General features: G+C 44.1%; 1 protein-coding gene across 1 annotated transcript in view; it reads left to right on the top strand.

Annotated features, from left to right (window-relative positions):
* The window catches only part of LOC124714029 (transcriptional repressor scratch 2-like), a 32,676-nt gene extending 7,162 nt beyond the window's left edge, over positions 1-25,514 (top strand). The window contains exons 2-7 of the mRNA XM_047242991.1: positions 694-852; positions 9,749-10,016; positions 12,277-12,283; positions 20,981-21,133; positions 24,558-24,659; positions 24,912-25,514. Coding sequence (XP_047098947.1) covers positions 694-852; positions 9,749-10,016; positions 12,277-12,283; positions 20,981-21,133; positions 24,558-24,659; positions 24,912-25,514 — 1,292 coding nt within the window. The remainder of the gene's footprint in view (positions 1-693; positions 853-9,748; positions 10,017-12,276; positions 12,284-20,980; positions 21,134-24,557; positions 24,660-24,911) is intronic.
* The last annotated feature ends 385 nt before the right edge of the window (positions 25,515-25,899 follow it).

The raw sequence follows: 25,899 nt of genomic DNA, 5'->3' as shown, positions 1-25,899 counted from the left end.
ATTGTCTTCCGAAAGATTTTCTGCTATTGCTACTCTTGTCTTACTTATTTTCATATTTGTTCTTTGCATTTTTGAACACTCAGCTGACAGATCTTTTCCCGTTTCACTTTCTGCGTTTTCTGTTTGTTACATATTTTAAGGAAGCGGTACTTACCGTTCACCATAAGCTTGGATTCTTAAGAAAATTGATAGCCATGTAACTAAGAAAATTACATTTGAAAATAGACCATACAGAGCTCTCAAAGACTTACATTTCTTACAATATGTAGGTTTTAAATTCGAAATAAATAATGAGTCGAATACTAGCTTTTGTCGCTGAGTACAGTACATAAGGATACGAAATACGATAATGTTGATATGAAGTGCCGTTGCAGTAAGAAACTTTGAAGGTATTAAGGGTTCAAATGCACCTATATTTCTCATTTAATGTTCAGGCCTTAATAGGCATTTAACGTATGAAGTGCACTATGTAGCCAGAAACCAGCGGAAAAGGAAAGCTCCTGCTTGAGGGAGATAGGCAAATGCTGAATCGCTCTCTCCACGCGTTCCTTGTACCACAGGGATGCGAGATGGCGCCATCTCCGAACGGACGCGCCGCGGGTGAGGAATGAGGCGAGGGCGGCCTTGGGGCGCCCGAAATATGCGGGCGAGTTGGCGGCGCTCGCGAGTTTAATGCGAGGTTACGGCCCGCAGGGGAGGCATGCCTCACGCCCCCGCTGCCGCTGCCGCTGCCACCCCCGCGGATTGCCCTGTCACGTCTCTCCGCGTGCGAGGATATCTCGCCGTCTCGCTCTCTGTCCGCGCTTCGTCATCCTTCAGCCTCTGTCCACTTCTCGCGTGTCAACGGAGCAAGTATATCGTTCTCATACGAAAACTGGTGAAAGATACTTCATGAATCATCAAGCTATCCTCCTGTGTCCCTGAAAGCCTATTGCATACTACAGAAAGCCGACATGCCCGTCAGATAGACGCTTGACTGATTGCAATATGCGTCCTACAATTATTGAAGCTGCCACAGTACCTGATGTAGAGTGCAAGTTTCCTTTGGATACAAGCAGTGATAGAGTAATATTTCAGAGCTCAGCAATTATTTTGCGTAAGTTGTTCCACAAAAATTTTCCTGACATTAAAATTAAAAAGCTCAGGAACAGAGATTGGAAAAAGGCTTAATAAAGTTTTTCATTGGTAACGCAGCAAAAATGTGATACAGAAGTTTTTTCCGTTACTTCAAAATGTGCAGACGAGGTTTCTTGACGCTGTGATTACCATAACAATCACTAAAATGTTACAAGGGGCAATCAAATGAAAACCGAACTCTCGTCACAATGCGACAGTGGAATGGTTCCACTCAAAAGTAAACACCATACGCGTTAAGACATTTATCCCATTGGGAGACGAGACGATCTTTTCCTACTTCGTAGATAGCTGTCGGAGATGACGGACCCACAACCGCATCCACTTTCGTACTCCCTAGTCCGACGTCCAAGTATGTCTTTCTTCAGGTCGCCAAAGATGTGAAAAATCACCCGGTGGAAGATCCGCCCTGTACAGAGGATGTTGGCAGTATTTCCCACCCAAACTGTTGAAGTGTAATCTTCGTCTGATTGACAGTGTGGAAGCGTGAGTCATCGTGCTGCAGAATGATTCCGTTCAATAGGATTCCTGGGCATTTTGACGTTATGGCCCGTCGCAGTTTACACAGAGTGGCTTCATAGGACTGCACAGTGATTAGGTTTCACGCTGGAGGAGCTCTACAAGCAGAGGGCCCCTGCAGTCGAAGGAGAAGTCATCATGATCTCATCTGAACTTGCGTGAATAGAACTGGAATCCTTGGGCGGAGGAAATATGGGTCTTTCCCACTGTTTGGCTTTGCCGTTTGCCCTCGGACTGTCCGAATGCTGTCATAGTACTTGCAGTTTATCGTGATGCACTTCGGAATTCTTGTGTGATGGTCTGGATAGATGTCTGCCTATTACACATTACGACTCTCTTCAACTGTCGGCGGTCTCTGTCAACCAACAGAAGGTCGGCCTGTACGCTTTTGTGCTGTACGTGTTCCTTCACGTTTCCGCTTCACTATCACATCGGAAACAGTAGACATAGGGATGTTTAGGAGTGTGGAAATCTCGCGTATAGACACAAACGCACCCAATCACCTGACAACGTTCGTAGTCCGTGAGTTCCGCGGAGCGCCCCATTCTGCTCTCTCACTATGTTTAATGACTACTGTGCTCGCTGATATGGAGTGCCTGGCAATAGGTGGTAGCACAATAGACCTAATAGGAAAACCGTGTGTTTTCGGTGTGCCCGGATACTTTTGATCACATAGTGTATTTTTTCGATGTTGTGCATAAGTACTGTAACTTTGAACGTCTGGAGGCCTGTAACGGATAATGGTATTGAAAAAGATCTCTTTCTCGAGAAGAGAATCTTAAGAAAACATCCTGAACATTTCGAGAATTTGTCACGAAGTGAAATTATGGAATTGCCATCTCCACATCTGGTAATTTTGGTACCCAAAATCATGGGTCTTGTGGGTCTCTCAGAAACCGCTCATGAAATGTCGTACTATTAAAAGCCGTCTAAAGCCCATTCTAGATCACACCTAATGAAAAAGTACCAGCGCATTTGCTTAATTTGTCTGGGTTGTGGGAAGTGATTAATGTTTCAATTTTGACCCTGTACTGTAAGACAGCTACAATATGGCCATCCCATAAGAGCTATCCGTAACACTAGACACGTTACCTCTGTAATCATTAGAACCAGAGATACGATCGTTTGAAAAATCAGATTTTCACTCGCAGCTTTCTGAACGTTAACACCCAACGTATGGTTTCCTGTCATGCTGGTTTACTTGACCACGGAAAGCCAACAGACTGGAGCTGATCTCTCTGATGTTCCTCTCGGCTGCGTGCAGGTATAAAAACGTGTCCAATATATCTATTCGTCTCACCACTTGGTAGTGAATACTGTAAAATTCTTAATGTATTTTGCATCTCACTGCATTTTCATAGCAGTTCTGTGTATGTCAGGAGAAAAACATGGTGTTATATAAAGTGATCCGCAGGTGTTTTGGGACATTTTTGTACTTTACTGTTTCAATTGACGCAGCATACTGCGAAGTATTCGAAAGTTAAAGTCGTCAACGAGCATCAAAAGCTAGAGAACACGAACAGCCCGTCTTAATATGGCAATGAGTGGTTCTCGACGGCGGCGAACTGCTTTAATACCAGATAGGATTATGGGAATAGCTATTGTGCACGCTGTGATTGTAGTAAAATAACCACAGGTTTTTTATGACCACTCTTTCTAATGAGGCGTTTGGAAAATATCGTCATCAGATTCAATTAAGAGGACAGACACTAAGAAATGTCGTGTGGCTAGGGCCTCCCGTCAGGTAGACCGTTCGCTTGGTGCGAGTCTTTTGTGTTGACGCCACTTCGGTGACTTGCGTGTCGATGAGGATGAGATGATGATCATTAGGACAACACAACACCCGGTCCCTAAGCGGAGGAAATCTCCAACCCAGACGAGAATTGAACCCGGGCTCCTTGGCTTGAAATTCTGTCGCGCTGACCACTCAGCTACCGGGACGGACTACTATAAAATAACTGAGTCAACTTAAGCATACCATATTGAATAGGAACTGCGTTAATACTGTTGTGCAGAGTACCGAATCAAATTGTCCGTAGTCGGCTTTGCCACTTTAATCGATAGCAATGGATCGACTGTATCTGCTTTAGATTTTCACTTTATGCTGGTACATGTCTATACAACGTCCTGCCACCGGTGCGTTTCGTGTATCGATAATGTATTTCGCTCTGCACAGTTAATTTATAAATCAGATCCGAGATGAAGTTTGGACCGGCTGATTTATAGCCTAGCACTCCGGTGGGGAGATAAATGTGAAAACGGTGATTTAAGAGCCGCTACAGAGGACGGCCGGCAGCCGAACCAAATGGCGGAGCGCTGCCTCGCTCCACCCGGATTTACTGTGCACTCCGAGCTGTCGATCTCGCTAAAGCGGCCAGCTGGCGGCCGGGCGGCTAGCGAGTCCGGTGCAGGGGGCGCTCCGTGCGATAAGTTCTCGCTTGTTGACAGGCTTTCTCAGTGGAGTGGGTATTAAAAGGAAACTTCATTGTTCTGCGGCCGCTGTTCGCAAACGGGAACGCGAATGGCAGGAGAGTGCTATTTGTAATGGAATACTTGTCCAGACACTATACTTCCATGAAACGCCAGGATTTTGCGCTCCAAATATTGACTGTCATGACGCTAATCATATCGAGTATGACTTTTTGAACAAATTTTCTGTCATTGAAAGTAGACACTGTTCGATGTTACTCGATGAAGGAGATTTTTTTATGAACTTAGTCCAAATGTAGTCTTTGAAAAAAATAAAACTTATGCCCTTTTAATACAGTGAACAGAAACTTAAAGAATTGCACTTTTGGGACAGTGTCATCACCATTGTATGAACATGGCCATCTTAAATCGTAGTATAGATCCTACCTGTTACTGTTACCGTTAATTGCAAGCACACGCCACACCGTAAAACACAAGAAGTTCACGTTCACCTTGTTTACAAGACGTCTGCCAATAACTGATCTCTCACGAATGTTACAATCATGGGTTCAGTGTCCACTATATTAACTAATGGATGTTAAGCTAAAGGTTCATATTCCTGACAGCATCTTGCAGCGAGAAATATCAATATTTTTCTGCCCTGATTTCCGTTCTGATTTACTAATTTATTTCTTCTGGGAAACTTAGGAGAACACAGTTTGCTGCTAAATATTTATTATATAGTGACACAATGAACCATAGCTTTGTATACATCCAGTAGGTATACGACTTCCACGATGGGTGAAGTAAGCGGACATGTACAATTTGTCGTCAGTGGAAGTTCTTAAAATTTAATACCACTCTGTAACAACACAAAGCCACTACCACTAGTGACGGCTCAGAACACTTACAAAGGTATTGGTCAGAAACATTCTGCAAAGCTTGTGAGGGTGTTGCAATGTAGGCTGTGCTCAGAAGTAACTGATGAGAAAAAAATCGGTTCGTTGCGCCGTTTCCGAGTAAATGGTAATTGAAATTAGCAACTGAGGACATTTTACGTGTAAATCCAAGCGGTTCAGCCATATACAATTAGTGTCAATCAGTTGTTCTCATAGCGTAGATGATATCACACGGAACTGCGCAGCCTTTGGCTCGGTTTCTACAGCCCCATGTTAGTTTTTGTATCGTTCTCCTGTTCTGTTTTAGAAAACCAAACGAAGAGAACTTTTGGTGACACTGTCTCTGGTGGGATGCTTGAAATTGCAACGCGCTGATTGACTAACTTTAGTGCTAATTTATTCGTAAATGGTGGAACATACCGAATTTTTTCCTTAACAATTATTTCTCATCACAACCTGCCTGTCAATATGATTACAAGCTCCTCAGGCTATTTCTGGCAACCCCTTATACAGATCTGCGAGGAAGATTTAGATGCGCGTTCATTACATTAGGACTGTCGATACAGTTTTACCAATCACTTGTGCTGTTAATACGTACAGCTGAAAGATTTCATGAGCAGGTGCATTTAAAAGTGAGATGAATTTGGGCATTCATTTACCCATTAAAGCTTAGGTATGGTGATCAATTTTGGAAAATAAGGCAGTTCGTTCAGACAGATGAAGAAGACAGATCATCTTCAACTTTTGTGATCCTGTCTTCCTCAGCTGCGTGAAATATTACGGTAGATTGTTAATTTTTATTTGTCGACCGCCTAACTACAACAACCACCAGAACTGCTTATAACCTATATATACATTGTTCCAAAATGTAAAATAAGTACTAAAAATATGTACATATTCCAGGACACGGAAGATGCCTTGCAGAGAATAAAGGCGAAACATTTATGGCACGAAAATTGTGTTTCATTCAGATATGATCAACAAGTAAAAATTAATAATACAGGCCACGGTAATAAGGCAGTTCATCTTTTACAATCGGTTTTGCAGGAGCTGTTCAACAATTTTCTCCTTCCTTCCGATGTTTTTTTGAATGGCTGGAAACTGTAATAATGAACAAATAATGGAAATGGTAAATACTTTACGTTTTTACTTGGGTGTTCTATCGATAGTAAACGCAAGATAATGACTGTAAATGGCTGACACGCTCATGATCGCACTCAGGGTGTCGTTAGATTGCTACCAGCGTTCCATTTGCAGTTTGTAATAGACTTACTACATTAGTTTTTGTAGAATGTCCCCCGCAGTTGCTGGTAAATACAAGAGCTGAGTGGCTCTTCGTCTTGGTTTCCGAGGATCCGTCCTAACTTTCTTACACTTTGTCTTCAGTTGCGCTTGAAAGGTTTACACGTGCATGTCCATAACGACAGATCCGTCCACTCTGTTTGTGCTGCCTTCGGATTTAGGTTGAAGGAGGATCGTTACGAATTATCTTACTCTCTCTCTAAGGGGCCAGCTTGTATGGTCTCTTGGTAACACTGCGAAGTCTCCAAAAACAGGTTTCCAACTAGACAGCATTATTAATAAAAATTTGAAACCAGCAGCTTCCGATTTTACTTAAAAAGGTAAGGATTTTTCCATTTGTTGTTAATCAGATGAATATCTAGGTTTTTTCATCGATTTGCTTTAAGATATGCGGGCTGCGGAGCGGGCAAGTTCCTTTCCGTTAATCGGATAATTTGTAGAAGTCATTTATTTTCAACACGAACTGCATAGCAGAAAAACGAAATGCTCTCACTATCAGCTAACAACACAATCATTTCCTCAAAATAATTTTTCGTATCGACAATGTGATCGTAGAACTATCTTCCTCAGAATCTCCGACAAATTACAGGCCATTACAACATAAAAGGACACTTAACGGTCCATTTCCTATCAAAAGAACTCTTTATTTCAATTCGCTCTAGTCACTACCCTCTCCACCCTGCCCGTTGTCACAGAGTCTAGAGTGCTCTCCTGAGACAGTCTGCTTTCTCTTTCTTAACAGCGACTATCAGTGATATCCGAATGTTTTCCTCTGACATAATCTCCTCTGTCTGCGATGATTTAATTACGGCTTGAAAGTGATAAAAGTGATCAGTATTACTGCTATTCTTCATGTAAGTTGGTGTTACTGTTTATTACTATTATTATTGTGTTAGCAGTTTTATCTGTCCTTACTATAATTTTGCGGATACTCATAATTTTGTCACAAGGAGGCACAGGAAATGAGAAAGTTTTGAAACAGTTTTTGATGTGTATAGTTCCTAGTCACAAGTAAGAGAGGATCTGAACACCCTAATCTGATTAGGTTACACAAATCAGTAACTAAATAAAGAAGTGATGTCTCAGGCATTGAGGGATTTTATCAGTCACTTTTCACAAACAAACTAGGTTCACCACACCTTTGGCAGATCTTTCTTCACTCATCATAACGTAATAATATGTACACATCATTTACTCACTGTTCACAAGATAAACGAGCCAGAAGATTTGTAACACTGCAGTTCAAGATTTGTCCTCGCCCTTGGCTGGTAATGATTTAAGGAATTATCTGTCTCTCATTGTTAACTTAATGCTTACATGTGTTGAGACAATGCAATATATACACAGCGCCCTCTCTCAGACAAACTTAACATTACTTAAAGAGAAATCATGGTGACTAGTCATATAGACGAGCCCTTTGTCTTAAAAAGATTGTTTAGCGACACATGCACACTTGTTTATCTTAGGGTCGCCAAATACTTGGCTGTCAGGCTGTTTTCCTGCCGCCTGGAGAGCCCAATCCTGTAGGTCTGTTGTCTCTAAGTAGTAGGGTGGCTTTCCCGGAGAAACTGGAGACTAGCTGGGGAACGGGCTGCACAAAACAGCCTATAGCAACGTAGAGTAGCTGGAGCTGGGTGAGACCTTTGTGTTTCTTTACGCAGTGTCCCATCCAACCAAAATTGCCTTCCACGGTGCTTGCTGCCCGCAAACCGGACGCTGGTTGTAGAAGAGTAGAGTGCGGTTGCAATGGTAGGTAACTTCTCGCCGGGTCTGTGTGAGTGCAGAACTTGTGGAACGTTGGATACGCTTCGGAAAAATCCAGCGCGCGACTTTCTGTCGTTGGGCCCCGGAGTTTGTTGGTATAATTACTGAAGAATAGAGCGCTACACATGGCGACTGGATGGCGCTTAAAGAAAATAGACACGGTGGGAGATTGGGCGCCATTTTCCAGGAAAAGCAGACACAGATTTTGCTCACACTGGACTAGGCTGTACCTTTCTCGACAGCGGGGATTTTCCACCGAATTGTTGGAACTTTGATTAACTTGAAAAAGTAAGAGATTGGCTAGTAGTGACATAAACTTTTCGGAGGAGACACGACAAGTTCTGTTACGTGGTATCCCACTGGAAGTACAAAATACAAACATATGATTGAGAGACAAGTGATTTTGGAGACTTCTCTATGAGGAACTCCGAGGTGAGTGGTTTTGGAGAAAGATAGGTTTCGGATTCGGCGTGGGAGACATTGATTTCGACTTCAGAAATTTAGATTTCGACTTGAGTGCCCGCGGTTAAGAGATCTGGTAGGCGGTCTTTGCTTTAGAGATTTCGGCTGTGGCATTTGCTCACCGGTCGGTTAACGCTGTCCACTTTCTAGTGACAAATAAATGTGGTAAGATAACGCTGCCAAGACGAATGGCAATGAGAGTGGCGTGAAGGTTGTAGGCGGGTTTCTTTTTAAAATTTACGGGACGTTGTTTTGAAATTACTCTGTGTGTTGCCGCGCGGGATTAGCCGAGCGGTCTCGGGCGCTGCAGTCACGGACTGTGCGGCTGGTCTCGGCGGATGTTCGAGTCCTCCATTGAGCATGGGTGTGTGTGTTTGTCCTTAGGATAATTTAGGTTAAGTAGCGTGTAAGCTTACGGACTGATGACCTTAGCAGCTAAGTCCCGTAATATTTCACACACATTTTTTAACTCTGTGTGTTCGGTAGCTCACACATGATTCAGGCAGTCTGAGTTTCTGCAAGTGATTTCCATTGTCCCAAGGCAGGTGTATGCAGTTTTGATGTCCAATGCAGAATCGCATATTAGATTTATGTCGTTGGATCGAGGATTAATTAGCAGATCCCTTTTCTCTATCCTACCTGCAGATTTTGACCTTCAGCTGTTGTACTTATTTGAATTTGTTGAAAGGATTTTGTGTTCCAATTTTCTTTTATCTCTATCGTATTGGGGAAGATGCTGTACCATTTTCTTTTTGTTGAATTTTTATAACAATAAATTACGGTCAAAACAAATCTGTCTTTAAATTCAGTAGGCAGATTAATCCTATAATCCCCTTTATTACCACTGATTTCCGCATTGATCACAATCTCGACTCATTTGTTAGGACTGTTTATTTCAAAATTGTTTCCATGGTGCACGGTGTTTCCCTTCAAACCTGAGTCAGGGTGAGGGAGTGAGCAACTTACACGTCAAAAGAGTTGATCAAGTTTGAATCAGAGACGCACTGCTTATAATTAGCCGCGGTCCAGTGGCGTCTTGCACTTTCATCACTGCTAATTTTATTTCTTCAAATGTCGTAATTGGAAAATGAAAATTATCTCTTAGAAATGGTTAGTATTACTGAAAATATAATATCATGAAATACTTTAATAATTTTAACATTTCAAATGACTAATGTCGACATTTTGGTTCTCTTGTAAGGTAAGCGGACGCTTGCAGGACAGTAGCGTTTACTAATGGCCGTGTGCGGTTTGCGCAGGCTACCTGCACGAGTTCATGCCGGGCAGCCCCGAGGAGAACGCGGGCGGCTGCGAGTCCGGGCCGCCGCTCCGCCACCAGGAGGTGCTGACGCACGATGGGGGGATCCCCATCTTCCGGATGCGCAGCGCCGAGGAGACGGCGGCGGCGCACGACCTGCTGGAGCTGTCGCGCTCGCTGCCGCCGCTGCCTGCGCCCGGCGCCACCACCTGCTACATCGTCGACCAGCCCACGCCCGAGCCCTCGCCCGCCGCCTACACCACCGTCTGGTACCGCCCGGACTCGCCGCCCACACAGGTGACCACGGCGCTCACCCTGTTCGCATGTCTGTCGAGCCGCGACTGTTTTTAACTCGGCGCCCCTTTACTGCCTTGGAAAGGCGCAGTGGAGCCCCTGTCCCCTTCGCCCTCACACTGTTCCCAAGCATTTCTAATTTAAATACAGTCATAACTTACCTTGTATTAAGGGGGGTAGGACGTCAAACGCGCCGACTTGGAGCAGGAGTGGCACCACTGAACATTTTAATTTCCATTGTCTATACTTTTACAAATAAATTCATAAAATTTTATCAGCATGGCCACGAAGGATTCAGAATTCACACTCTTAGCAGTGGAAGTTCGAAAATATACGAAAAAATTTTTATTTACATTTGAAATTTATTCATTTTTTTCACTTACTAATGGCAGCATTTGTTGCTGTAGGTACACTTTTCTTCATAAGTAAGAGAGAGTATTCGATGAATTTTGCACAACCTACAAATCATACTTAATGGTGAATGAAACTCTAGAATTTCCCAAATCTATTAAAAACTGTGGTAAAAATTGAGGTAATTAACTATAAAATATGTGGTTTTTCTAAACATGAAGTTTAAAATACAACAGTTCATTCGGTTTTCCATAAATTAAATAAATTCTAGAGTTTCATAGATCTGTGTGTATGGTATGCATGCTGTGAAAAATTCATCGAAGAATCTCTCTAACTTATGAAGAAAAGTGTACGTATAGCAACAAATGCAGCCATTAGTAAGTGAAAAGAATGATTAAATTTCGAACGTAAAAAAATAATTATTTTGCTATGTTTTCGAACTTCCACTGCAATTGCTGTGAATCCTGAATCCTTCCTGGTGATGCTGACAAAGTTTGATGAATTTATTTGTAAAAGTATCGACACTGGAAATTAAAATCTCCTGTGATGCCTCTCCTGCTCCAAGTCGGCCAGTTTGACTTCCTACCCGTCTTAAAACTACACACTGAGGTGACAAATGTCGTGTGATAGCGATATGCACATATAAAAATGGCGGCAGTAATGTTTGTATAAAGTATAAAAGGGCGGTGAATTGGTGGAGATGTCATTTTCGCTCAGGTGATTCATGTGGAATCGTTTCGTATGTGATTATGGACGCACATCGTGAATTAACGGTCACTGAACTTGGAATGGTAATTGGAGTTAGACCCATGGGACATTTCATTTCGGAAATCGTTAGGGAATTTAATATTCTGAGATGCACACTGTCAAGAGCAGGCTGTTCCAACCGAGCTCCAGGGAGCCGGAGCGCTCCGGAACGCTCACTGCGGCAGGTCGGAGCCCGCGTGGAGGGGGAAAGCGAACTCACTGCCCCCTGGCCGCATACAGCCGCAAATGACGCAAAAATCCGTGTTCAATGACAGCTATGACTAGCCGCGGGAGCCCTGTACCTCTATTGGAGGATACCTTTCTATTCATTGAGGGTGTCTTGTATGTCATAAAGTATTTAATTCTGCGAAGAGGTACAATATACAACGACGTTATACACCTCTTCACGCAGCACACTACGATCAGGTAGAAGGCGTTGCACGCAGAGAACTGGTAGCCAGGCTTAAGAACGACATACCAGGAGACGTAAGGTTAAAAACGGTTTCGTAATACGGAGGGTATCAAAACACGCAACATAGTTCGTGTTCTGTAATGCGTTTATAATTTTCAGGTGAATGAGAGAGGAGAAAACATTACTGAATCTGCAATTCGAGCAAGCTACAGGTTCGCTCACATCATTGCGACGAGTGGCAAGCAGTTTTCGGTGGGAACACTCCTAAAATCGTGCACGGTAGCAGTTGCAGAATGTTTGTTTCCAAGGGAGGAGCAGGCAATTGAAGGTGTTTGCCTGTCGAAGCAAACAATGTCTCGTCGAATCCTGGACATGGCAGCGGATTTAGAGACAGCTAGCAAAAAGGCGGAGAGCTTTGTAGCATATCGGGCTGTGCTCAGCTTGCAGTCTTTGTGCGTGGTGTCGACGTAGAGCTGCAAGTAACTGAAGAACTCTTGGATGTGGTACCACGCGATTACACCGTAACAGGACGTGACATTTTTGAAGCTGTTTGTGAATCAGTGAAAAACACGAATTTGCCGTGGGATAAGCTCCATTCTGTAGCGACTGACGGTGCACCACAAATGATCGGATGTCACCAAGGTTTTGCTTCTCGTTTGAAAAATAAACTCAGGGATGAATTCGTGAAAGACATTTTTACTCTTCATTGTTTTATTCACCAAGAGGCACTGTGTGCTGATACAGTAGAGCTAGGTGGCGTAATGAAAGATGTCGCGAAGTGTGTGAATTTTGCGTGGCGTCACGGTATGAATCATGGCCAATTCAAAGGATTCCTGAAATATATGGAAGCGGAGTATGGGGATGTACCTTACCACAGTACAGTTCGTTGGCTGAGTCGGTAATGGACGTTTAACGTTCTTCAGTCGCCTTGCTTCTTTAAAACTACCTGAAGGTACTACTTTTGGCGATTACCAAGCAAACTTAAAACAGCTCATCATGTCGTTTGAAACACGATTCCGAGACCTCATTAGTTTGGAAAAGGAACTTAAGGTGTTCAGCACTCCTTTTTCAGTTTCCCCCGATGACCTGTCACCGTCACTTCAATTGGAGATTATTGATTTGCAAAATTCAACTTTGTTGAAAGAGAGGTACTGCAACACGTTGGATTTGTCACGACGGTATTGTTCATTACAGTAAAAAACATTTCCCAAGCATCACAACAATGCCGCTCAGATCATGTGCATGTTTGGTTCTACGTATTGTTCTGATCAGCTTTTCTCAGCAATGAAAAGAGTAAAAAGTAAGGAACAATCGTTTCTTCAGGATGCAACAATGAAGGCCATTCTCCGCATTAACCCAGCGAACACTTTCACGCCTGATGTTTACGATCTTGTAATGAAAAGAAAACATCAAGCTACAGAGGCCCAATAAATTTAGTAGGCAATTTCTTGTAAAAGAGTTGTTGCTTATTTATTTCCTGAACATAGTATTTCCTGGTGTAGCATGTCACCACGTCTTAGCAGCTAAGAGTATGAGGTTGTCGATCTTGTAAGACGCAGCTGACACATCAAAACGCTTGCCTTGCCGCCTGCCTCAGCCAGCCGTGCCACGTGCCGGCCCACTTGAATGGCCACAGCGAGCGACACGGCTCCTTGGAGCACGGAGCACTCTGCGGCTCACAACGGAGCCGACGAGCTGGAACAGCCTAGTCAAGAGTGTGCCGGTAACACCACGTTTCAGGCATTACCCCTCATTATGGCCTGTGCAGTAGAATATGGCCTCACTTAACGACAGAGAGCAGTGGCGTTTGCGTAGAATTGTCGGTGCTAACAGACAAGCAACACGGAGTGAAGTAACCGCAGAAATCAATGTCAGACGGACGACGAACTTATCCGTTAGAGCAGTGCGGCGAAATTTGGTGTTGATGAGCTATGGCAGCAGATGACCGATGCGAGTGCCTTTGGCAACAGCACGACGTCACCTGCAGCACATCTCCTGGACTCGTGACGACATCGGTTGGACATTAAAAGGCCATTTACAGTAGGTAAGACCTTATGATAGGGTTGCAGTGTGGCGTAGACACACGAAGCCATGGACACAAGCTCTCAACAAGGCACTTTGCAAAGTGGAGGTGGCTCCATAATCGTGTGGGCGGTGTTTACTCGGAATGGACTGGGTCCTATGGTCAGATTCGACCGATCATTGACTGGTAATGGTTATATTCGGCTCCTTTGAGACCATTTGTTCCCAAACAACGTTGGAATTTTTATGGATGACAATGTGCCATGTCACCAGGCCACAATTGTTCGCGATTGGCTTGAAGAACGTTGTGGACAATTTGGGCGAATGATTTTTCTATCCACATTGCCCTACACGAATCTCATCGAACATTTGTCTAATCGAGAGTTCTCTTCGAGTCCAAAAGTTTGCACCGGCAAGACTTTCGTGATTATGGGCGGATATAGAGGCAGCGTGGCTCAGTATTACTGGACGGGACTTCCAACGACTTGTTGATTCCATGCTGCGTCGAGCTGCTGCAGTACGCCGGGTAGGTTGACACGATATTAGCAGGTATCTCATGATTTTTTTCACCGTAGCGTTTTGTAGTGAGAAACGCTTAACACGTGCCTTTGGGGGCAGGAATATTTTTTTCATTCCTAAGAGAGTCCATGTTAAACCTTGCATGATAAAGTAAAAGAAACTGAGATGACATATTTTCTCTTTAAACAGGTTTTACCTTCTATTAAGAGAAAAAAGTATGAAATTACTGATGATCGTAATGCGTTAACTGGATGTTGTGTTAAGCATTTTTGTGTTTGACAATTTTGCTACAAGTATATATCATTTGGCGACTGGCCTTGCCGCAGTGGTAACACCGGTTCCCGTCAGATCACCGAAGCTATGCGCTGTCGGGCTGGGCTAGCGCTTGGATAGGTGACCATCCGGTCTGCCGAGCGCTGTTGGCAAGCGGGGTGCACTCAGCCCTTGTGAGGCAAACTGAGGAGCTACTTGATTGAGAAGTAGCGGCTCCGGTCTCGGAAACTGACATACGGCCGGAAGAGCGGTGTGCTGACCGCATGCCCCTCCATATCCGCATCCAGTGGCGCCTATGATCTGAGGATGACACGGCGGCCGGTCGTTACCGTTGGGAGTTATTTATATATCATTTGATAAGTACATCTGGAAAAATAAGCAGTTATCAAGGTTATCAATTATTACGGAAGCCTTTGTGTAAGTTCATCTGAAAGTATGTTTTCACAAATGAGGCACAAACATAGTTTTCCATTTCTGAGCGGGGGGCTCAAACCGTATTTCAAATATCCAATCGAAATTTCGTCATACTTCCTCCTCTCAGCCATTTTGAGAAAATATGCTTCCAAAATACCATGGTGATGTCACTGAGTACACGGCACATATTTTCACCGTTCTGTGCCGAATACAGGTACAACGTACGACAACTTATGCGCGGCTCCGAAATTCTCGGAATTGACATATCCCTGCTGTTTTTGTTAGCTCTTATTACATTGTATTTAATAGTATTTTGTAATTAAATGTGTTTTAAAACGTTCGTTTTTAAAGTGTCATTATTAAACTCACAGAAAATCGAAACATCGTTTTCATCAATGGTAATGGCTTCAGAATGCCATGTATTGTCGCGCCAATAATTGGGAAATTACATTCATGTTACAATATTGTCTTTTAGTAGTAAGAGAACAGTCAACCAAGCAAAAACAGAACGTCTGTCTCCGACGCTCCCTGTCGCACTTTTTATTTTCCTGCGGCCCGTCGAGAAATGAAAAAGCCCAAACTGAGAACCAGTGATGCAGTGCTTAGATGTAATATACTGATGTTATACGGGAGACTATTCGCTACATTTTTCCGTTGTCTAGTGAGTGTTCAACAAGCTATCCTAATCAACTGTAGGATCACTTGACACTCATTCACTCCTGCTTAGAATGTTCAAAACAAGAGAATCAAAACTAGTGGAAGAATAAATGGGATAGAACTGGTCACTGCCATAACTAATATATCTCTTCCACTGTCTTAGTTGTGATGAACGAGTTAATGAATTTAATTAACGAGCGTTGTTAGTAGTAGCTTTTCAGTCCTTCCTCTCAGTTCGCAAACAAGGCTGATTCCTTGGTAATGGTACAAACTAGCAGGGACGACGAAGAGGAGCAAATGCATCAACTGGAGGTAAGGGACTCCGTTCCGGAAACGACCGAGTCAAAAGCTATAAGCGATGATGGCACTGATATCTCTGATAGGGGACCTCTTCTACTGCTAGCTCTGTGCGTTCTTCATTTTGGGAAGAGGTAGTATAGACAAAAAGAGGAAACAAATTGTCGCGTAAAAATGGACTATAAAATGCATGCATAAAGAGCTGTGAGCCCTTGTTCAGTAGAAGAGGTGTGGTTCACAGTAACAAAGATGAACAAGTGTTCATAGCTCTTCAGGTATGCACCCAAGCGCCCATGTTCACCCGACATTTTCTTCTTGTTTTGGTCTCTACCATCACCTCTCAAAATGTGAAAAGCAAAGAATCTGCAGTAGAAGAGGTCCACAGTTAGAGGTAGCACAACGATTTTCGCTTGTAAATTTTGACCCGTTCGTTTCCGGACCAGGCTCCCTTACCTCAAACTAATACAGCTACTCTCTTGTATCGTACCTGAAAGTTTGTAACATTATTATCGAATTATCCTGTATATCTACATTTCATCTTGGCGTTCATCGCAGGTTTATCACGGAATACTCAGATATATTTTCTTGTTTAAGTAAACAGGCCAGTGAGGAAGGGTTTTGAAAATAAAATTAATTTCTTCTGGTGGCATACGACTAAATACTATTGAGTTGAGATAGCTAGCACATGGTAGAGGGGTAGTACACGTAGGATGACAGTTCTAATCCCTGAAGTGAATAATGTATCTATTTTTCATATTTCCCCGGCAAGACGAAGAGTTTGTGTTATAAGCCGGGATTGAAAGAAAATACATATGTATCTGAAGCTCCAAAAGTCTTCTCTTTCTCGAATTAACTAAGGTTATGTGAAGACGTTTATTTATTGCAATTTTTCCTTCAGATATAACCATTAAGCGCGGCAGCTATATTAACATAACAAACAAGCCGTCTTTTTGCAGTCATCACTGTTACGTTCGCTATCATACATAATACAGAATACTCACTGTTGTTTTCATGGTTTTCAGTACGAAGACCACTCTAATGCATCTTTCCACTCTTATCTGAGAAAGTCTCTGTATCTCCAAATAACTACTACAACGTACATTCATTTGAATCTGTTTACTATATATGAGCCTTCGTCTTTCCCCAGCCACATTTCCTTCCATAAGCAAGTTGACAATTCCTTGATGTCTTAGGATGCGTCCAGTTAACCAACCTCTTCCTTTAGTAAACCTGTCCTGACATTTTCTCTTGTCCCAAATTCGATTCTGTAGCAGCTCATTAGATAATCAATCTACCCCTTTTATCTTTAACATTCTTTTGTAGCACCATATTTCCAAAACTCCTATTCCCTTCTTGTTTGAAGAGTGGGTTATCCTTGTTTCACTTCTGTACATGATTACATTCCACGCTAGTAAAGTCTTACAGACACTTAAATTTATTTTCGATGCTAAAATATTTCTCTTTTCCAGAAACGCTTTTCTTGCTATTATCAGTCTGCAGTGTGCGATTGCTATTCTGAAAGTAGGGTCACATTGATCGCGAAATGGGAACCACTGTGAAAATGAGAAATGTTTTATTTACAACAGTTAGCTAAACATCCAGTTACTTCCTACATTGTTGCCGCTCCGGCTTAGACATTTGTCACAGCGCTGAACCAATTCTCCAATAAACGAAGCGAGCCGCCTGTGCTTTGTGCCAATTCTCTACGCTGCTCTACAACTCGTTGTGTGTGCCAAAATGTTGTCTACGTAGCCAGCAGTTCACGAAACACAGTGGGAGAGAACTATAGGCTGCATTGTTCCCGTCGAAAACCCTGCAAGAACATTTTTATTGTGCCTGTAGTGTCGTCAGGCGAAGTCTCTCACCAGGCCCTCACAACCGGCGGGAGACACTGCATTTTCTCATGCTCACTGTACGCTCAAAACCGAAAAGAAATGACGTGACGCGATCGACGGAATCCGTGCAAAGGTTCGGCCAATTTTCACTGTGACTTCCATTTGTCGCCCGATCGAATCATACATTCCGAGCAGCCCTAGTATGTCCAGTATACTTCGGCCATCGACAGTCAATTTGCTCCCCAGACAGCAAAACTCACCCACTATCGTTCGTGTCTCATTTCATAATCTAATTCTCAAGGGGAACATTCCACTACCGTTGTCTTACAATAGTTTATACCATCTTGTAGTCGCTTTTCAAGATGCTGTCCACTTTGTTGAATTGCTCTTCCACGTTATTTGTGGCCTCTGACACTATTACACTGTCGTCGGCTAACCTAAAGCTTTTGTTTCTCCCCACTGAACTTTAATTTCCTTGTGAAACTTCTGCTCGGCTTCCATTACTGCTTGTTCAATGTACAGATTGAATAACACAGGGGCTGCGCTACAATCATGTGTCACTTGCTTCTAAATCACTACACGGCCTCATGTCTTCGAGTCTTATAGCTGCTGTAGTCTTAATTCTGTAAAAGATTGTAAATAACCTTTGCTTTCTGTATTTATTCCTTGTAAATATCGCTTTCTGTATTTATTCCTTGTAAATTACAAATATCAAACTGTGTAATCCAGTGAAAAGCATTCTCTAAATCCACGAACACTTTAAATGAAGACTGGAATTTCATAACCTAATTTCTAAGTTAAATTGTAGGGTCAGTATTGCGACGTTTGTTGGTTCTACAAACTGATTTTCCCCGAGGTCCGGTTCAACAAATTTTACCTTTCTTCTGGAAACAGTTCGTATCAGTATTTTGCAACCATGTAATATTCAGACCAGTCAGCACCTGCTTTTTTGGTAACATAATAGTTACATGCTTCTAGACGTCTAAAGGTAGTTACACTGTCTCATATTTTGTGTTGCTCATCGTATGGAACAATTTTATTATGGTTGGCGCTCCCAAGGATCTTAATAATTCTGAGGAAATATCGCCTACTCCCAAACAACGTTGGAATTTTTATGGATGACAATGTGCCATGTCACCAGGCCACAATTGTTCGCGATTGGCTTGAAGAACATTGTAGGCAATTTGGGCGAATGATTTTTCTATCCACATTGCCCTACACGTATCTCATCGAACATTTATCTAATCGAGAGTTCTCTTCGAGTCCAAAAGTTTACACCGGCAACACGTTCGTGATTATGGACTTGTTGATTGAGTCTTACATTTCCCATCCCATAGTCATCCATTACGGCCTTTCTATGCATAACATTGTCTTCAAATATATGTACTTTACGTAAACCATCCGTATGTTCCTTCCACTTATCAGTCTTCTGCAGTCATGAAGAAAATGACATTTATGGGCGTGTAGTACAAAGAGTTTCCTTATTTATTGTCCATATATAACGAAGAAAAAATTACTGCGTTGTACTTGCTATTTAAAAGTATAAGGAACATTTAAATAATTTAGTAAGAGCAGAATCACAGTATTAGCAGCTAGATGGTACTTCTATTGCAAATTCGGTCTCAGTATCTTAACTGGCACCTTTATTCCCATATAACCTATTGGAAGATTTTGTCCTTGTTGAAATGACAAGGCGCTGGAACATCAAATTGGTTTTAACTATTTTGTTCATTTATTTATATACTTATGACTCGTTTTAAAGCAAAACTTTTCACATACTCGTTATGCAACTTTATTGGGTTACACAAAGAAGATAGTTGAGCAGAGAACCTCATGTATCAAACTCAATGGCTACGAAGAACCTTCTGACAGCATCTTAACGCTATCCTACGCTGTCCGACGCAGCTCTCACCAACTTGGCGCCAAAACTACATTATATATTACGAGTCCAGCTTCGAGTGTCTTGTACAACATGGCGTAGTCCAAGTTAGTAACAATTTGACTGTCTTAGTTGAAACTACTTCAAGATTACTTTATAATGTGTTTTTGGGAAATAATTAATTACATAAATATTTATGAGCCTAATTGTTAATAACAAAGGTTACAGATTTTGACAATATGAAAAATAAACGCTTCCTATTATTTGATGAAATGGATTTCAATATAGATAGTAGAATTAGAAGAATTACAAGTGGAGACAGAAATTTAGTCTACATGAAAACTGAAACATAAGAACATTAAATTTACTGTAAATTTGTTTTTTGACGATTTAAATGGTTCAAATGGCTCTGAGCACTATGCGACTTAACTTCTCAGGTCATCAGTCGCCTTTAACTTAGAACTAAATAAACCTAACTAACCTAAGGACATGACACACATCCATGCCCGAGGCAGGATTCGAACCTGCGACCGTAGCGGTCGCTCGGTTCCAGACTAGCGCCTAGAACCGCACGGCCACAACAGCCGGCTTTGACCATTTAACTTGACAATAATTGTCAATTAATTATTGTGCTTATTAATGGTTCAAATGGCTCTGAGCACTGTGGGACTTAACTGCTGAGGTCATCAGTCCCCTAGAACTTAGAACTACTTAAACCTAACTAACCTAAGGACAGCACACACATCCATGCCCGAGGCAGGATTCGAACCTACGACCGTAGCGGTCGCGCGGTTCCAGACAGTAGCGCCTAGAACTGCTCGGTCACTCCGGTCGGCTGTGCTTACTAATTTTCATGTTCAAGATCGGTATTACGAAATGGATCGATATGAATAATAAAGACATATTAACATAAAAACAGTTTCTTGGTAGTCAGTTACGTTCAGAAATATTTACAGATACGGAATATAAAGTTTAAGTAAGAAAATTAACCCAAGTCTAGTGACAATTTATACGAGATCAAACATTTCGGTTGACCCGCGAAAGCCGACCGGAGTGGCCGAGCGGTTCTAGGCACCACAGTCTGGAACCGCGCAACCGCTACGGTCGCAGGTTCGAATCCTGCCTCGGGCATGGATGTGTGTGCTGTCCTTCGGTTAGTTAGGTTTAAGTAGTTCGAAGTTCTAGGAGACTGATGACCTCAGAAGTTAAGTCCCATAGTGCTCAGAGCCATTTGAACCATTGACCCGCGAAAGTTCCGGTGAGCTAACGTTCACAACAATGGGAAGAAAACAATTAAGAGCTCTTAGCATAAACTGTCGTCATTTTGCGTTAAATCGATGATTGTGATAACGCAGTTTTCGCGGTTGCCGACAGATACTGTACCAGGTGACGGACGAGCAGCAGCATCCGCACGAGCTGCTGATCCACGAGCCACAGCCGGTGCCGGTGCCGCTGCAGATGCAGATGCAGATGCAGATGCAGATGCAGGTGCACGAGGTGGTCCACGAGGTCGTGCACGTGGAGCACGTGGAGGAGGGCGCGCCTCCGCCGGACTGCTACTACGAGCCGGTGCCGCAGCCGCCGCCGCCGCCGCCGCCCTCGCTCACGCCGCCCACGTCCGAGTACTCGTCCGACGCCGAGAACAACCCGCCCCCGCAGGTGCCGTCCCCCGGCCCTGTCCAGGTGGTGCACACCGAGCCGCCGCCCCCGCAGCCGCAGCAGCCACCGCCCACCCATCACCAGCACCACCACGAGCACCACCACCAGCAGGTGAGCGCCACACCCCTCTCCTCTGCTCCGCTTTAGTTGAACCCGCTTGATCTTTATCCCTGGGCTGACAGTCGTCACTACCATTTCGTTTCTTCAACTGTTGTTAAAAAATTAGTTGAAATGTGCATGTACACAACTTAAACTTCATTGCTCACAATAGAGTTTTAGCAACATTTATCAGATGGTCGAAGTAGAGAAGATATAAAATGTAGACTGGCAATGGCATGGGAAGCGTTTCTGAAGAAGAGAAATTTGTTAACATCGAGTATAGATTTAAGTGTCAGGAAGTCATTTCTGAAAGTATTTGTATGAAGTGTAGCCATGTATGGAAGTGAGACATGGACGATAAATAGTTTGGACAAGATGAGAATAGAAGATTTCGAAATGTGGTGCTACAGAGGAATGCTGAAGATTAGATGGGTAGATCACATAACTAATGAGGAGGTATTGAATAGAATTTGGGAGAAGAGATGTTTGTGGCACAACTTGACAAGAAGAAGGAACCGGTTGGTAGGACATGTTCTGAGGCATCAAGGGATCACAAATTTAGTGTTGGAGGGCAGCGTGGAGGGTAAAAATCGTAGGGGGAGACCAAGAGATCAATACACTAAGCAGATTCAGAAGGATGTAGGTTGCAGTAAGTACTGGGAGACGAAGAAGCTTGCTCAGGATAGAGTAGCCATTTATGAAGTTGCCCGAAATCGGCATTGAAAGTATCTCCTAAACTCGATCGAAGTATGACGCCACGTAAATTTGGACGCCTTTCGAAATGTGACTCAAACAGCTACGCTACGTACCCATGTTTATTTCAAATTAGAGTGAAAGTCAAACTCGTGGCAGCTGTTCCTACCAGTTGTAGTAACGATTTGTACCACAAGTCAATCAAGCTTCCACAAGTGTTTCAACAAAGATCGGTGAAGCTAAAATGAAAGTAAAACTTTTCTCGACGGCCTCATAACGTAATTAAGAAGGAAGAGAAAATTTTAACAGCGTTTCAGTGAAAGATTAAAAAATAAATATTGTATAAAATCAGCGAAGCCTTAAATCGAACTAAAAGGCGAGCTGTGACGTCATGCAGAATAGAGAGTTACTAACTGTGTCGCTATTAGTCGTCATTAATGCTCAACCTTTTGCAGAAACTTGCCATCCCCTGTTGAATTACCAGTTTTTGGTTATGCTTGTTGACAACTGATCACAAGTTCCATCAGATTTCTTTCCTACCTAAAAGAATTTTAGCCATTCTTAAACTCATTTTCTGTTAGTGGATTCTGTTATTTATACTCTTAAAAACGAAATATACTTCTTAGTCTCCACATTCTACAATTAGTGTTAAAGCTTCGCTGCACTAAACTTTAACCCGAAGCTCTACGCTTAGCACTGCTACAAATAAATGCCAGCTATTGTTTGTGTCGTTCCATGAGTACATGAATGAGCAAATTGTTAATATGTCTGGTAAGTGATAAATTCGCCGAACGTTTCAGATGAACGTTATATTATACTGTTATTCTGTAGCTTTGTCACACTTGTAGGTTTCTGTATCTCACTCCCAAAACGGAACCCTTATAGAACTAGCTCAATTTTTGAATATCTTTTCTTGAACAAATCATCCAACTTTCCAGAAAATGTAATCATTTGTTAATCTGTATATGTATATCGCTTCTACCGATAAGGATAATTTTTCGTGGTGTGACTTTTTTGTATATCTGCACTACTGGCCATTAAAATCGCAACACCACGAAGATGACGTGCTACAGACTCGAAATTTAACCGACAGGAAGAAGAAGCTGTGATATGCAGAAGATTAGCTTTTCAGAGCATTCACACAAGGTTAGCGCCGGTGGCGACACCTATAACGTGCTTACATGAGGAATGTTTGCAACCGATTTCTCATACACAAACAGCAGTTTACCGGCGTTGCCTCGTGAAACATTGTTGTGATGCCTTGTGTAAGGAGGAGAAATGCGTAGCATCACGTTTCCGACTTTGATAAGGGTCGGATTGTAGACTATCGCGATTGTGGTTTATCGTATCGCGACATTGCTGCTCGCGTTGGTCGAGATCCAACGACTGTCAGCATAATATGGAATCGGTGGGTTCAGGAGGGTAATACGGAACGCCGTGCTGGATCCCAACGGCCTCCTATCATTAGCAGTCGAGATGACAGGCATCTTATCCGCGTGGCTATAACTGATAGTGCAGCCACGTCTCGATCCCTGAGTCAACAGTTGGGGACGTTTGCAAGACAACAACCATCTGCACGAACAGTTTGCCGACGTTTGCAGCAGCATGGACTATCAGCTCGGAGACCATGGCTGCGGTTACCCTTGACGCCTGCGATGGTGTACTCAACGATGAACCTGGGTGCACGAATGGTAAAACGTCAGTTTTTCGGATGATTCCGGGTTCTGTTTACAGTGTCATGATGGTCGCATCAGTGTTTGGCGACATCGCGGTGAACGCACATTGGAAACGTGTATTCGTCATCGCCATACCGGCGTATCAGCCGGCGTGATGGTATGGGGTGCCATCGGTTACACGTCTCGGTCGACTCTTGTTCGCATTGACGGCACTTTGAACGGTGGACGTTACATTTCAGATGTGTTACGACCCGCGGCTTTACCCTTCATTCGATCCCCGCGAAATCCTACATTTCTGCAGGATAATGCACGACGGCATGTTGCAGGTCCTGCGACCCGCGGCTTTACCCTTCATTCGATCCCCGCGAAATCCTACATTTCTGCAGGATAATGCACGACGGCATGTTGCAGGTCCTGTACGGGCCTTTCTGGATACAGAAAATGTTCGACTGCTGCCCTGGCCAGCACATTCTCCAGATCTCTGACCAACTGAAAACGTCTGGTCAATGGTGGCCCAGCTACTGGCTCGTCACAATACGCCAGTCACTACTCTTGATGAACTGTGGTATCGTCTTGAAGATGCATGGGCAGCTGTACCTGCACACGCCATCCAATCTCTGTTTGACTCAATGCCCAGGCGTTTTACGACCAGAGGTGGTTGTTCTGGGAACTGATTTTTCCGGATCTAAGCACCGAAATTGCGTGAAAATGTAATCACATGTCAGTTCTATTATAATATATTTGTCCAATGAATACCCGTTTATCATCTGCATTTCTTCTTGGTGTAACAATTTTAATGGCCAGTAGTGTAGATACTGATTATGATGCTGCTGCAAAACATTTGATCCATCCCATACGATCAAGGTGACCATGAATAAGAAAGTAGATGTCTGTGTTTTTTGTTATTTAAGGAAAGATGGCACCTGGACTCCATATACAATTTTTTTTTGTAGGTGGCGACTGTGATTCCTCCACCGGCGCAGAAGACATCTGTGATATATACCTACGACGCTTTGATGGCGGCCGACGGGCGCACGAAGAACAGAAAGGTCAACAAACCGGTGGTGACGGCGGCGGTGGTGGCTGTGACGGAAACGGTGCCCGCGCACACCGCGACGACCACGACGCAGACGCAGCCGCAGACGCAGACACAGACGGTGACGTCGGCGGCGACTCCGGTGATCGTGAGCACGGCAGCCGTACAGGCGGCGGCGGCGGCAGCGGCGGCGGCGTCGTGCGAGGCTGCGGCGGTCGCGTCTCCCGGCGAACAGGAGGCGGCGCCGCCGGGCATCGGCGGCGGCGCCGTCGTCGTGCTGGCGGAGGGCACCCAGGGGCAGCCGCAAGACGGCGCCGCAGGCACCGCCCCCGCTGGCGCCGGCGGCAAGGCGGGCGGCGGCAAGTACGTCTGCAGCGAGTGCGGCAAGCAGTACGCCACGTCGTCCAACCTGTCGCGGCACAAGCAGACGCACCGCTCGCTCGACTCGCAGGCGGCGCGCAAGTGCGTGACGTGCGGCAAGGCGTACGTGAGCATGCCGGCGCTCGCCATGCACCTGCTCACGCACAAGCTGTCGCACGCGTGCGGCGTCTGCGGGAAGCTCTTCTCGCGGCCGTGGCTGCTGCAGGGGCACCTGCGCTCGCACACCGGAGAGAAGCCCTTCGGCTGCGCGCACTGCGGCAAGGCGTTCGCCGACCGCTCCAACCTGCGCGCCCACATGCAGACGCACTCGCAGGACAAGAACTTCGCCTGCTCGCGCTGCCACAAGACGTTCGCGCTCAAGTCCTACCTCAACAAGCACCTCGAGTCGGCTTGCTTCAAGGACGACGAGAACCAACCGCCGCCGATGCCGACTGCCTCCTCCAACACGACGACGGTTCTCACGTCCACTCACTTGCAGGACGGGAACGATGTCGAGGTCGAGGTCGAGATAGAGCTCGTCTAATAGTAGAGGACGCACCTCATGGTACCCACCAGATCCCAACTCCCTGAAGGCTGGCGGATAGCACTTCGTGAAAGTTCCCTCCGTTTTGATTCCCAACGGTTGGTACATTGTTAGCCCCCTGCTTATAATGCATGAGTATTTGCTGTACCGAGTTTCGAATAGTCTTGAATACGATCCTCCCAACTTCAGCGTAGTCGATAATATTTTCTCCTTACCTTTCCTTACTTGGAGCGTTGGACAATAACATCCGTATACTCACTGCGCCGTTTCATTATCTAATTTAATGTTCTCTGATACACTGTCAAGTCTTTGCCCTGTTTCATTGCTGATAGCTACATTCAGACGACTTTTTACGTGACACTCCATCATCACCATTCTCAAGGTT

Source organism: Schistocerca piceifrons, chromosome 1, assembly GCF_021461385.2.
Source record: "Schistocerca piceifrons isolate TAMUIC-IGC-003096 chromosome 1, iqSchPice1.1, whole genome shotgun sequence".
In the NCBI taxonomy this organism is placed as follows: Eukaryota; Metazoa; Arthropoda; class Insecta; order Orthoptera; family Acrididae; genus Schistocerca; species Schistocerca piceifrons.
This window is presented reverse-complemented; position numbering and strand designations above follow the sequence as displayed.